Source organism: Hippopotamus amphibius, chromosome 13, assembly GCF_030028045.1.
Source record: "Hippopotamus amphibius kiboko isolate mHipAmp2 chromosome 13, mHipAmp2.hap2, whole genome shotgun sequence".
In the NCBI taxonomy this organism is placed as follows: Eukaryota; Metazoa; Chordata; class Mammalia; order Artiodactyla; family Hippopotamidae; genus Hippopotamus; species Hippopotamus amphibius.
Genome location: NC_080198.1, coordinates 24,695,793 through 24,710,533, shown reverse-complemented (window position 1 = coordinate 24,710,533; position 14,741 = coordinate 24,695,793). Strand labels below are relative to the sequence as shown.

Here is a 14,741-nt window from a genome sequence, read left to right as displayed (position 1 = left end):
AAATTTCAACATGCTGCATTAGGTCCAGATAAACATGCAGACAGAAAGGGCTCTCAGTCTTGCTGCTCGCTGGCAGGGGGACCTTGGGCAAGTACCTTATGGGCCTTTTATGACCAGCTGACCAAGAAGCTCTAAGCTTAATCACAGGGATCTGACTAGCTTTGGGTTATGGTATTTTGAGTTTCCTCTTGGCTATGGTGTTTTAATTTCTATTTTTATGACCTTTTAAAAAAAATCTCCCATTCAGTGATTATCTACCATCTGTCCTTGGACCTTTCATTATTTCATACTCATTTAGTCCTGACTACCCACCTTGGAAGGTACATGTTATTATTTTATGCTCTAAACATACTTGAGGTCACACATCTAACTGGAATAAAGATGGTTCCTGGTTTTATCCTCACGGCACAGAGGAGTTACTCAATTAAGAGCTCAGGGCTGAATGAAATAAATGCACACATGAATGAATAAATTATGTTGTAGACTCCTTTCTATACCCATGAAGTTTTCACTACATAAGACTCCTTCTACACGTCTTTTCAATTAAAGTTATCTCAGAATCTTTTTTGAAAATTAGACGTACATCAACAATCAGAAATGAGCAAGACTTCTATTCCATCTGTAGGAAACAGGTGTCACCACTGCAGTGCCCTGCCCTGGGAAAACCCTCATAATCCAGCAACTAAAGGGTTACACCTAGCTCAGCAGGGGGCTTCCAGGGGCCTGCTCCCAGGCTTGGGCGATCTTAAATTCTGATGGTTTCTTGTTGAATGTGTAGGGTATTGCTCCTGGAAATAAGTAACTTAATATCCCAGGCCTACCCTTTGCTCATCTGGGCAGAATTAGCATGTTGACCTAAAGCTAGTTTCCTCTAGCTCGAATATTCTATCACCCTGTGAGAAGAGAAGATGGAAAGCAATGATGGAGAAAGCCAAGTCCAGGGCAAAGCCAGTGCCAGCCAGGATAGTGGTTACTGCCCTAAATTCAACTTAAGCCGGAACTCTCACATTTAGCTGAACCTCCGAATCACTTGGAGCGCTTCATAAACCCACTGATTCTTGCTCTATTTCACTTCCCTGTAAGAAGGGTTTGTTTGTTTGTTTAAAGACTCTACATGAGGCTCCCAGGGCACTTCTAAAGTTTACCTCTGATTACCAGCCACTGCTCTGAGTAGGGGTAATCCCTGAAGCTGAATGAATTGATATTTGCAGAGAGGAGAGGATATTTTCCCCTCTGGCCTGAGGGACTTCTCCCACTCCCACCTACTTTCACTCCCTGGTTTTGGAGGCTTCCGGGACCTGCTGGTCCATCCCTCTAATAGCTTCTGGTGAACTGTGCCATATGCCAAAGTTCTTTCCAACTGTTCTGAGCCTCCTGCATCTGAATTCAAAGAAGGGGTGCAGAAGCAGCTGGAAGAGAGAAACCTGAGTGGCAGAGTCCGGCAGCTACCTTTGAAAGAGCCAATCAAAACTGCCGGACTTCTGATTCATTACATGGGGTGAAGGAAGGGCGCACCATATTGGTCACTGGCAAGCAAAAACCAGAAAGAAAACTAAAAGTTGGCACTGGTGATTTGGAAGGTGGCACTCAAAGGCCCCAATACCAATAACTAGAACCCAAATAAGCTGTTCTGAAAAATTAAGGCATTGTTTGCTGTCCTCAATCTTTACTTTTTCGGATTCCCTCTTTTTTTGTGTTTTTAACTGAACTTGACCTGTCCTCTAGTCCAGAAAATCAAATGTCTATTTACTTGGGTGATTAATTAAAAAAATGAACCCTGAGGATTTTTGGAATGATAGTGTTAAGACTTCGCTCTTCCTCTCTTGAATCACAAATTTCTTTTCTATTACATGATATATGTATGTTTTATACACATATTAAATATGCACTGGCTATTTCAGATTTGGGAATTCAAGAAGTAAAGGTCAACATTCTTACTAGCATGGTCAGAAAGATGTGATAAATGTCTTGCCATTGAACTTGCAGGTGGCTGGCAGTCTTGGCACCCTGGCTCTCGTTTCTGAGTACACACCTCCCTCAGACTCCCACCTCCACCTCTTGGGCTCTGTAGAGAGTCTGACTGACAGAATATGTCAGTTACGTTCCATCTGGCCCTGGTGGTTAAGAACACAGGACTGGATGGGATAAAGCCGAAAGACGATGCCATACACTACGACTTGGCTATACCAGGTTAAAAGTAGCCAATGACATCCTTTGTTAAAGGATTCACTTTTGAAATAATAATTCCAGGAGACACTAGGACATCACACTCTGTCACAGTAGAAGAACCTGATATAGATACAAGATGAACAAGTGATTTTAGGAAAACCCCATTGGTCTTGAATTCTGGTCTTATTCAGAGAAGCCAGAAAGACACTGAGAGGTTATTTAATTTGGGGAAGCAACTTTTAAAAATAAAGAATAGGGAGAGGGATGAAGTTTCAGAAACAGGAAGTCCAAGAACAAAACAGATGGTATTTTAACAAACACCCTAAAACATAGGAGCAAATAGATGGTTTTTAATGATCACTATCATTAGCGAGAAAGTAATTAGGCTTCAAAGACCGTGAAAAGGTGCTTCAAGACTGCAGACTGAGAAGCATACACAAGCATAAGCTTTTCAGTGTGCCCAGAGGACATACCCCTGACAATGGCCAAGCGTGGCAGCATCAAGCCTCAAAGAACCTGACCAGGATGGAAGAAAATCTGTTATGGGCATATATGCATTCGACTGACACCTGACAGTGCAACCCACAGTTCCATTCCTGTATTTCCTGAAGCCACAGAACATTAACTAAACTGAAGTTGATTGGAAAAATTCCAATAAACATATAGAAGTTTTTGTATGTTCCATTTGTAAGACTTTTTCATAACCCTGCATTGTACAAAAAAAAAAAAGAAAACACCAACGCAGAAAGAAAACACAAGCAATTGCTGATTGAGGATACTGTGACAATAGTCTCAAGACATTACTAAAGCTTAATCCTAAAAATCAGAAACTTCAACAAAAGAGGCAGCTCTGCCCAGAGTGGGCTTGGAGTCACTGCTATTTGAGTTCGAATCCTGGATTTGTCACCTATTAATTAACTGTGTGACTTTGGACAAGTTACTAAACCTCTTTTTAATTTCCACATTTGTACAATGGGGATATACCTACCTGGTTTGAAGACTGAATGAAAGAAAATGTAAATGGTAGCGCTTTGCAGCCGATGAAAGAGCTACATCTTTGCAGCCTGGCAAATAACCCAGCTCAGGCAGCTGGGGTCTCTGCTTAAGCAAGAAGCAAATACCTGAGGTGTCACATGCATGCCTTCCTGTTGAGGGCTCTCTGTGGGGGGTGCTGCGCCTATAGATAATGTGGGGTTTGTTTTGTGCCTCTTCATCTTCCTGTTCATCAACCGACAGTAGTGGTTCAATAAAATAATCCCCATCATAGGACCGGAATGTGCCCAGCTGCAAATAAAGAGAGATAAGAGGTTGATTTAATATAACTCAGCCACTAGGAAGAAAAAGACAGTGGAACACTGCCGAGTGAATGATGCCACTTACCCAATCCCCTTCCCATGAGGGCTGCTTAAACTGAAAAATCCTGCCAATGTATCTGGAGAAGCAGTTTTGGTGTTTTGTTTTTTTCCCCACTCTGCCATATCAGTATCTTACCCCTGACTGGACTCTATCGCACCTGCTATCCAAATCTGTCTTTAAGAAATACTTCCTTGGTGCTCAAGTTCTAACTATATTCACTCCCAAAGGCTGTTGAAAGAGAATGTTTCTGTGCATTAAGACTGCCTGGAAACTTAGGGACAAGTATCAGCTCCAAAGGGAAAGGCTTACCCAAGAAAGCCTTATCGTGACTTCAAAATCAGCAAGCATACGTTGACCACAAGGTACTCAAGGTGTTGCCGCCTGTGACACTGGCTGGCACATGAGTCTCTTACCACCCCTCCTCTTGGCCATAGGGAGTGACATGGGAAAAGACTTCGCAATCAGTCTGCCCAAGCTTCCAGTCTGAGCACCGCCACTTACCCACTCACCTTGGGCAAGTTCCTTAACTGCTCTGAGCTTCAGCTTCCTTGTTTATCAATGAAGGATAAAAATACTGTCACTTACTGTGCAGATTAAACGAGATAATGCATGTGAAGTGCATAACAAACTGACAGGGCTTAAAACAGGGGTTTCCAACCCCCTGGCCGTGGACCTGGGGGCCGCATAGCAGGAGGTGAGCGGCCAGCCGGAGAACCTTCATCTGCCACTCCCCATTGCTCGCATTACTGCCTGAATCATTCTCCACCCACTTCCGTGGAAAGACTGTCTTTCAAGAAACTGGTCCCTGGTGCCAAAAAGGTTGGGGACCACTGGCTTAGAACACATGCGTGGCTTTTGGTGTTGCAGTGTTAGCCTCTAACCACCAGGATACAATTTGCGTTTTCCAATCACTTTAAGCACTTTGAAAGAGGTAACTCTCCTCCCCTTCCCACATACCCACAAGTTTTGCAGATGATAAATGATGCTTCAGAGTTGAACCACCCAAATGAAACATTACAAGAGCACTAAAAAGTTCCCCAAGCCACGCCAATGGGCAGTGTGTCGAGGGAAAAATCAAACTCTTCTCTCTTCCTCCATTGTTCCTTTTCCCTCAACAGGGGAAAAAGAGGCAGAGGCCTTTGACTTTCCCCTGGACATAGGGAAATGACTGGCCTTGAAGGTCAGTGGCAGCATCAACATCATGCAGGAGTTCATTAGATACTCAAAAATAATCACGCTCTGCCCCAAATCTGATCTACTGAATCAAAGTATCTGGGGGTAGGGCCCAGGAAATGAAATTTTAGATTTCTCAGTCATGATAAAGTTTTCAAGCACTTGGCTAAGACACTAGGGTTCCCAAACCCAGCTAAGTGTCAAATTGCCTGGGAAGTTGAAAAAAATAATTTAGCTTTGGGGCATTAACCTAGATCCGCAGATCTGGAATTTCCAGTGGTGAGGTCTAAGGTCTGTATTTTTTATAAAGCTCTCCACATGGTTCATGAGCCACTGACTTAAAGAGAAGACAGCTCTGGTGTAGTCTGGTGTCAGAATAAGAGAGAAACTGGTTTCCAGAGAAGTGATGTAACAGGTTTATTTTCATCCAGGCACCTCTCTCTGTTTTTGATACACGATTCTGGTGTTCTCTGAGCACAGAGAAGGAAGCTGACCACAACATGTGAAAGCTACTAGAGACGGGCTACAAATACTGAGAAAGAATCTGGGAGCCCATCTGGTAAAGATCTGGCATCTTTGATTAGTAAAAGGGGAAACTGAGGCCCAGAGGAAGGAATTGACTTGTTCCCTTCAGTGAAACAGAAGCAGCTGAACAGTACCCATGCTGAATCTAGAACCCAGGTACCCTGACTCTAGTCCAGTGCCTTAAAAAAAAATAAACTTTGAAATTCTCTTTAGGAACACAGATTCAGTCTCTGGCCAATGGTTAAGAGTATAAGTCAGAAGGACTGGTGGGAACCCCAACTCTGCCACTAACTAGCTGTGGAACAGGCAGCAAGTCCCCAACTTTCAAAGCCTCAGTGTCCTCATCTGCAAAATGGGTTGTTTCAAGCATTGGAATGTCTTAAGAATTTAGATAAACTAATGTATACATACTTATTACAGTACAAGACAATAAGAGTTCAATAAGTGATATCTATATGAAGTCAAATTAATTTTGTGGCTGATTCACAAAACAGTTGCTTGACTGAAGAGTAATCCTTTCTTGGTTAAGGTGACCATTTATTTAAACACAGGTACTAAGTACTTATAATATACAAGGCTCCAATATGGGACAGAAATGAATTGATGCTGACCCTACTGCCAAGGAAAAGGGGATAAAACACATGTTCCAAGAACCATAATACAGGGAGAGGATATTAAACACCACAGAGAGACACAGGTAAGAGTCTATGAAAGTGGAGAGGGAGAGATGACAGCAGTCTGGAGGATGACAAAGAGGTTTCCTGGGGAACAAGATATATTAGTTACACTTTGAAAGGAGGGTATGATTTGACCATGTGAAGCTGGATGAGCTCACCAAGTAAATCCAAAGGCCCAAAGGCTATGAGGTAGGACTAGGATGGGAGGGAAATGCAGAGAAATGCACAAAAACAGATTGCCTGAAATGCAGGATTTGTGAAGGAAAGCTTGACAGATGAGACTGGACATGTGGATGTGCAAGGGGTGGGAAGGTACACTGTCAATGATCTGAAGTGCCAGATGGAGCAGTTTATAGTTGTTCACTAGGCAATGGGGACGTCTGTGAAGTAACTGAACAGAGTAGCCATTCGATCTTGCACCTTGTCATCATTAATCTATTAGCAGTGTGTGGCAGGGATTAAAGAGAAAAGACCAGAGAAGAAGCCAGACGGAAATATTTCTTAGACATCAGTCCTAATGAGAGAGGAAGAGAGAGAGAAAGAGGTCTAGAGTCAGAGCAGGGATGTTCAGAACAGGTGAGAAACACTTTTGAGAGTGAATTCAGGGAAACTAATAACTGACTGGTGGGGTAAGGGGAGGGGGGAAGGTTGGCATGGCTCACTCTAAAGAGTGAAAGATCTCCAGGAAGGTTTCCTGCGTGGGCCATGAGGGATATCAGGATACTACTAGTACTGAAACGGTAAGGGGACATCTTGGGAGGAAAGATAAATTCCAGAAGGAAGACAAAGGGGCAAGGGTTTTGGAGCTAGATACATCCCTAAAGATAGAAACAGCCAGCTCACATATTTTTGGGATGTATGCCAGACCATCCCCCCTCCCGCCCGCCCCCCCCCCCCAAAAGGGCCAGATTGCAAATTAAAAGCAATACAAATGGACTCCTCAAGATCTAGGCAGCCAGCCTTTCTGAAGTCCCGGCCCTCAGTTTCCTAAGAGAGTTACCACTCCCCAGTTACAAGTATGAGTTACCATCTAAAATTGCCAGTAGAAAGCTAACGTCCTGCGCAGCAAAACATTTATACCACTGCTGGGGCCACTCATGGGGTGTGGAGGCGGGGAGGGAGGAGGAGTAAAGGCTGTTTACAAACTTGACGTACACACGTAGCCCTATCAGTAAGGTTCTGGAATTGTGGGTTACAACCTTAGGACTTGGGGACACTCTGATGCTCTGGGTTCCGGAACCTGACTTATGCCCACCCAGACCACAACCCTTCGAAGAACAGAAAGACTCCAGGCGTCTTGGGGCAACGATGACTCTGCATCACCCCCCCCCCCCCCGCCCCTTCGTCTAACTGCCGTCTCCGCCCACCCCCAGACAATCTCAACAACGCATCGCGGCTCTGGGAGCTTTGCTGGGGGCTAAAGGGGTTCATCTTCACTCTCGCATGCCGGCAGTCTAAACCTGCCCTCTTTGAGTCTTCAAACTTGCCTGGCTCCCCACCCAACCCCTCGGTTGAGCAGCGGAAATATATGCGATATCCAGATGCTGGTCTTTGGAGCCACTAATAGCAGCGCACGGAGAGGGCAGCCAAGCACCCCGGGTAAGTATCCAAGCTCCCACTTGGAAAAGGTACGGTGGGAATTATGGGTGCTCTGGGGAAAAGTAATCGCATCACGGGGGCGCAGAGCGCCCGTGCGCTGGGAGAGCCTGACCCGCGATAGTTTCTGCGTCATAGCGCGTGGCAGAAACGCACGTCGCTTGGGAAAGTCCTAGAACCGCTCTTGCCTGGGCCAGAACCTTACAGCGGGTCCTCAAATAGCATGAGGGGAGAGGGCAGACACCGTGTGGGGCCGACTGGAGGGCAAGTGGGGCGGGGGGAGGCAAGTAGGCAGGGGGTAGGGGCACCAGCTTGGATCCCCTGCTAAGTGCGTAGTTTGCAGCACAGGGAGGTGGCCGCCCCGCCCTCTCCCCCTCCTTCTATAGGGAAATGTGCGCCCCCCTCCTCCCCCCCCCCCCCCCCCCGCTCCCTTTTCCACCACCGTGAGGCTCTGGCACCTCATAGGTGGTGGAAACCACAGAAGAACTGAAACCTCCTCCGGGCAGCCTCTTCAAGCTCTCTCCCAGTATTTCTGTTTCTTAGGGCCACCCCGCCAGCAGGGTGCAGAGTCGGACTGTGCCGCACCCCCACTCCCAGGCTTCTCCCCAATGCAAAGCGTCCAGGGCTGGCCCCGCCCCCTGAGCCCTCAGCCCACCCTTCCGTTCCTGGGACCGGACCTGTTGCCTGTCAATCCAGTTCAGCCTCAGGGTTCCTGGCGCGTGAAAAAAGGCCGTGAGAGAACGTGGGGACTCTAGATTACGCACCGCCCTCTAAAACAAACAGAAGGAACTCCCCGTACCCGTGGCTGGGGATTCTCAGCCCACACCCCCGACTCAAGATGCGCCAATAAGGAGTCGGGTTCTCCCTGCGCTCAGCGGCTCCGCTCGTGGGCGGCGGAGTTTGCAGCAAGGAAGGACAACTCTCTCCGAGTTTGGAAACAGACTTCCTAGCCACCTACCCGTGTGGGGCAACACTCAGCTGAGTCGAATTCGGACCCTAGAAAGCTCCGAAACAGCCAGAACTCCCCGGGGGCGGATGCGTGCGCTCCTCTCGCGCGCTCACCAGGGTAGCCACCCAAAGCGTAGGACGCAAACAAGTTTGTAGCCGATATTTAACGGCAGAGCGGAGACGGCGCAGTGAGGGTCTTAGGCTCGAGAGCAATTAAGTCTTCCAGAAGCGAGTGAGGAAGCGAGGGGAGGGGAGGGGCAGCGCGCCCACTTACCATTCCTGAGCAGAGGCTGATGACGGCCGTGTGCTCGGACTTGGTATTGACATGGCCTTTGTAGAAACAGTGCTTGAGTTCCGCTTCCTCCTCAGAATAAAACTTTGTCTGGTTCACGCCGGGTGCCCCGAGGAGGGTGACAGTGAACGTTGGGGCGATAAATCCGGCATGGGAGGTGAGATTAAATAGAAATTGCTGGCCGAAGGCGGAGAGGCGGTAATGCGCCTGGGAGGAGGTAGCGGAGGAAGAGGAGGAGAAGGCAGGCCAGGGATCAGAGGCAGAGTTAATGCTCCGTCGCCTTCTTTTGAAGTGTACGTTCGTGGGAAAGGGTTCTCCGAGAGCGTTCACTCGGATGGGAGACGCGATTTCGTATTCGCTCAGGGTCTCTAATAATTTCACTGTAGAGAGAAACAGAGGCACATGAACCAGTAATTCAGTTTTCCGCGAGTTTTAATTTACAAATGAAGGGGGGGTGTCCTGAGTTATTTTCCAGCCCCCCCCCCCCCCATTTGAGTCAATCCCTTCACCTCCAGTCACTGGACAGATATTTGCTGAACAGCTACTATATGTCAGGAACAGTGTTAGGCACTGTCGGAGTCAGACAATGAACAAGTCAAAATACATAACATGATTACAGATTCTGACAAACGCCCTTAATGAAATAAAACATGCTACGATGTGGTGCCACCAGTTACTAAGTAACTATAGTTTGGGGCCTGGGGTGGGGAAGGAGAAAGATCCGGCTAAAAGTAGGGGGGGAGACTAAGTTCGTTCCACACTGTTTCTCTCTCTAGAAATTGGCTGGGAATGACCTAAAGGGAGAGGCTGCAAAGCGGGAGATAATTCTTTCTAGGAAAAGAAGAGGAGAGAGAGGCCTCCGCTTCGGGGTGCTCGCTGTTGGACACGGGCTGAGGAGGTGGCGACGGGGGCGGAGGGGTCCCGGTGGCCGAGCCTCGTTACCTTGCCTCGGGTGCAGCCTGTCCTTGCGCACGGCCGCCGCGGCGTCTGGGCTCCCCATCTCGGCCAGGTCCCGCACCAGGAGCGTTAGCAGTGTGGCCCAGGATACAAACTGCATGGTGCTCCCCACCCCTCCCCCGCCGCCCCCACCCCCCTCCCTCCTGCCCTCCTTGAATGCGGCGGCGACGCTAGGCAGCGGCCGCAGAGAGCGCGCGGAGCCCGGCGCCCGCCGCCAACTTTTGACTTTAGGAGTCGCTGAGGTCTCGCGGCGAGGGTCCCGTCTGCGCTCGGCTGAGCAACGCCGCCGCCTGCCGAGAGCTGAGCCGCTCGGGCCGCAGGAGGAGCCGGAGGAGCAGGAGGAGGAGGAGGACTGGGGCTCGGCTACTCGGCCGCATAATGTCCAGGGAGCGGGCAGGAGAAGGCGCGGAACGTGCGCTCCGAGGCGCGCCGGGCGCCCTGTGCTGGCGGGGATAGCGGAGCCGCTTCTTGAATGGGGGGCTGGGGGGGCGGAGGCGGGGGGGCCGCGGGTCCTCGGCTGCTCAAATACCCAGGTCCCCGCCTCTAGGAAGAGAGGGGAGGAGAAAGCGGAGCAAGCGAGGACCGCCTCTTCCCAGACCAAGTCCGCTTCTCAGCAGCGGTGCGGGACTCCTTGCTCCCAGATGCGCCAGGAGCGCCCAGGCAGCAGATTGCGGTGTCGCCACCTCACCAGGACGGGCTTTTCTGAGACTCCCTGCCCTGCGGAGGGAGAGAGGAGAAAGTTCTCTCCCTTTTACTGGAGCTCCCAGTCTATCTCCCGTCTCCTCTCTTTCTCCCTTCCGAATCTCTCTCTCGCGCCCTGTCCCTCTGTGCCACCTTCTCTGCCCCCAGTTTCCCCTCTGGGGTCTCTTCTCCCCCTCCTACTGTGTCCCTCTCTAGTTCCCGCATCTCCTCCCTTCCTTTTCTCTTTCTCTCCTGTCCCCATCTCTCCCTCTTCTCTTTCCCCCTTTATGAATTTCTGTCCCTGACTATGCCCTTCTTTTGGTTTCTTACGAGTGAAAGTGGCCCAGCGCAGGAGCTCCTTCCCTTCCTACAGTTTCTCACTAGGGACGAGATTTGGCATCGGAGCTCCGCTCTCGGTTTAATCGCCCCAAGAGGTTTAGAGTTGGGGTTCTTTATCTTGCAGTTCGGGGTGTGTTTCAAATCCGTGGTCTCCTTGACAGTTTCGCAAAGCTTTAAAGCTGTGCTTTCCCCAACCTCCGTCCACATCGCGAGAGGGTCCATAGCTTTCTGTAGGTCTCGGGCCCAAAAAAGGTTAAGAACTGCTCTGGGCAGCGAGAGGAGGCGGGGACTTCGGCGCCCCAAGTACCTCTGGGTTTAGAGATATGGGGCGGGGGGCGGGCGGGAGCAGTGCGAGAGGACTGTCGTGGACTCCAGGGGAAGCACCACTGCCTGGAAGGATTTCTCAATCACTTCCGCTTGCTTTTTGCCAGAGAGATGCTGGGAGTAGCTCAAAGCTGACACTTCCAGCTATACCTACCTCTCTGCCTTAGGATGCATGTTGGGAAGTCAGAAATTATGTCAGGGAGAGAGGGAGGGAGGTGTTTAATCCCAGATGTTTCAAACAACGTATGTACAAATGAATATTTGCCCCCAAATCCCAGGACCAGAGTTTTGTGATGCTTGGTAAGCTGGCACTCAGAGTGGAAAATACCAAAGATTGCCAACACCGGGGACCAAATAGCAATATTCTGTAAGCATCCACTACTCTGGAAACATTAATACATATATTTCTCCTGGTAGAGGGAAAAATGGCTTGGCAAGACTGGAATTTCCTAAAGAAGTTGTTCACCCGAATAGACCAATGTTGCCATCATCTGTCTGACTGAATTTGTGATGGGTACATACAATGTAAAGATGGCAAAATAGAAATACCTGTCAAGTGCACAGATTTTTAAAGGATAACATTTAAAACTTTTTCTTAAACCTTCAAAGTAATTGACTAAAAGACATTTCTTCTAATATACAATCTTTCTTTCCATTATGTAATAAAAATTCCTCACAATCACAGTGTCTGAGATTTGCTGAGAATTTAGCAAGGAACAGAAAAATAGCAAGAAATCAAGCTATTAGCTGATTCCTATGGAAAATATTCTAGGACTTCCACTATAAAATTACTCAAAAATATAGCACATTTCAATATTTCTTATTAAACAGTTTTCCTCTTTTTCAATTTAAATTCCTCCCGGTAGAGAATTTAACAGTATAGAAATTATTATATGTAAGGGTAGAAGTTTCATTGTGTACTCTTTCTCCTTCTTAGCTTTCTTTCTAGGACTTGGCATCAAACAATGAACTTAGTTTACCGTTGTTTAAAATTGCTTCTGATACAACCAATCCTTTCCACAGCTGATAGGGATGAAAAATAAAACGTATTTCTTGCAACCTCCTGAGGTGACCAAGAGCATGGATTTATGAATTTCTCATCCTCAGTGAGTCTGTTCATCCTTTCTTAAGTATTACTAGCTTACCTCTGAATTTACATCTGTAAACAAGTCTCAAAAAAAAAAAATCTTAGGAAGATGTTTGAAATTGTAAGAAATGAATAGGACAACTGAGCTAGCTAACTAAATAATTCAGGTCAAAATCTTTTGTCTGAGTAATAATAATGATAACAATCAACTGCGTACATATCATGTGCTACACCATGTGCATTTAATACAGCATTTAATTTAATTCTTACAGCAGCTCTATGAGGCAGGCAGTATTAATATCATTTTACAGATAAGGATATTGAGGTCTAAAGAGATAAAATAATTTGATAAGGGTCCCCCAACTTGTGAGAGACATGATTCAAATTCTGTTTCAGCAGTTTAGTCCAAGTTCATAATTATCATATATAAAGAATAAATGATTGATCAGAAATGTTGCTAGGTTTGGGGGGGTTGGTTTGGCTGAGGGTGGTTAAAATCATCGAGAGAATTAACTCAATTGTCTTTGCTATGTGTGATTTGTCTTCGGCTCTCTTAGTCCTTTTTCTAATGTTGAGTATTTCATGATAATCCTCTTATCTAGTTCACGGATATTTCACGATGTTTCCCTCAGCATTTAGTACGGGTCTGGCACATAGTAGGAGCTCAAGAAATATTTATTGAATGGATAAATAAATACATACCTTTTAATTTGTTTCAATTTTGCTAAAATGACATTCATATTTATAATATGTAATTGTATTAATGTATATAAATATGTGATATACAAATAAGTAACACAAATTAATAAATGATAAATAAATTTATACTTGATACCCTTTTAAGGAATATTTGCCACCAAATCTTAGGCTGGAAACTGACTGGAATAACTGTTTAGAAAAGAATCACAGCTACATGATTTTTTAGAATTTTGCTACATCCATTAAAAACTGTGCAAATTAAAATGTATGTGTACTGAGCCTCAAAGCAACCAATAAAGTGTAAATTATGAAAGAAAAAATACATACATGCAGTTTGCAAGTTGGTTCTATAAATAGGAATATAAAATTACCTGAGTGCAGGAGGGGAGACTGAATTCTGTGATAAATGGCCCCTCAGAAGTTTGCTCTGAAGGAAGAACAGCTTATTGAGATCACCTGGAGTTAACAGAAGGACAGATTTTTAACCCATTTTCTTCTCCCTGGCTTTACTGGAATTGAATGTTATTATAGGTTAAATGGAAGGCTTCTTTGGCTGCTGCTTCATGAAAATTGAATCCCAGAGGAGTGATGATGGAGATTAGTCACTAGGGAGAGAGAGTCTGGTCAATAGAAATGCGAAAGATGACATCACAAGTGACTTTGCAGAACACCAGTGAAAACAGCAGGAAGGAGATTTAAAGCAAAGCCATCTATTTCCACAGAAAGGGAAAAGCCACACCCAAATGATAGGGAGACACCAGGAGGCAGAATTTAAATGAATTGTTTCCCGAGTGGTCAGCAGTAAGTGGCTTCAGGAATAGATAAGCCTGTGGTACTGGGTAGCATAGGATTATGGTAAATGAAGCACCAAGCTGGTGATGGCTGAACTCTGCAGCCTTGAGCAGCCCCCTCTCTGATCCAGTTTCATGTCTGCAGGGTAGAGGTGGGGAGAAACTATGTCATCTTTTACTGGCCACATGGGAAATGATTTTAGTATATTTTTTAAAGCCTTCCAAATACTGACTTCAAACGTAGCATAAAATAAAGTTGTTTATATTGTTAGTAATAGAGATTCTTTGCATTTTCACATTTTGTGCTAATTACTTAATCCTCATAGCAGTCCTGCCGTCTGTGTTCTACTCTCATACATATGATGAAAATTAGACTCAGCAAAGTGACCTACACAGCATTGCAGAGCTAAATGTGCTGAATTGGCATTTGACCACGAGTTGGTTTACCTGCAAAGCTTGCCATCTCCGTGAATTAGAGCAGCCTAGTGACAGAAAGATGGTCACCTTGATCATTCAGCCTTTATACCTGGCCTGATGAGTATGATCTGTAAGAACATCCTTTCTTTAATCTGAATGCTAAATCTAAAGTTCTAAATAACTCCTCTTGAGCCTAAGTGGAATGTCATAGTCTGGTCTTTATGATGACTCTAGATAGCTCATGACTAGCTTATGGCAATTCTACAAAGTTGTTTACATACCAGGTGTTCCTTTCCTACTTATCATTCCAGAAGACCATACTTCAGCTATTGCCCAGGCTTTGGAGCCCCAAATGAATCCCACTGATAATTCCTTGGGACCCTCGGGCCTCAGATCCTTATTCTGCCGCCTCTAGTATCTGTGGAATGAGACCTTCAGAACTGGGGTTCAACATCATAACTACAAATGATTCAGAAGTGCTGAGATCCAAACCACACTTCAACTAAAGCCAAGTCAGAAAGCAATACAATGTATGCAAATACAATCTCACCATTTTCTAAAAGTCCACATTCAGCATACACAGCTGTTATAGATATGCTAGCATGGAATCTGACAATGCTTAGAGTACTGTGAGATGCACAAGCATGCTGCATGCCCCCTGAGCCCTGAACTTTTCCCGTCCTAGTTTGTTTCACCCCTTTTGTCTTATT

At 46.2% G+C, this 14,741-nt stretch overlaps 1 protein-coding gene across 1 annotated transcript in view; it reads right to left on the bottom strand.

Moving 5' to 3' along the window:
* ADAMTS9 (ADAM metallopeptidase with thrombospondin type 1 motif 9) overlaps positions 1-9,793 on the bottom strand; it is a 168,365-nt gene extending 158,572 nt beyond the window's left edge. The window contains exons 1-3 of the mRNA XM_057705101.1: positions 9,679-9,793; positions 8,719-9,116; positions 3,291-3,453 (exon numbers count right to left, since the gene is read on the bottom strand). Coding sequence (XP_057561084.1) covers positions 3,291-3,453; positions 8,719-9,116; positions 9,679-9,793 — 676 coding nt within the window. The remainder of the gene's footprint in view (positions 1-3,290; positions 3,454-8,718; positions 9,117-9,678) is intronic.
* Positions 9,794-14,741: the final 4,948 nt, after the last annotated feature.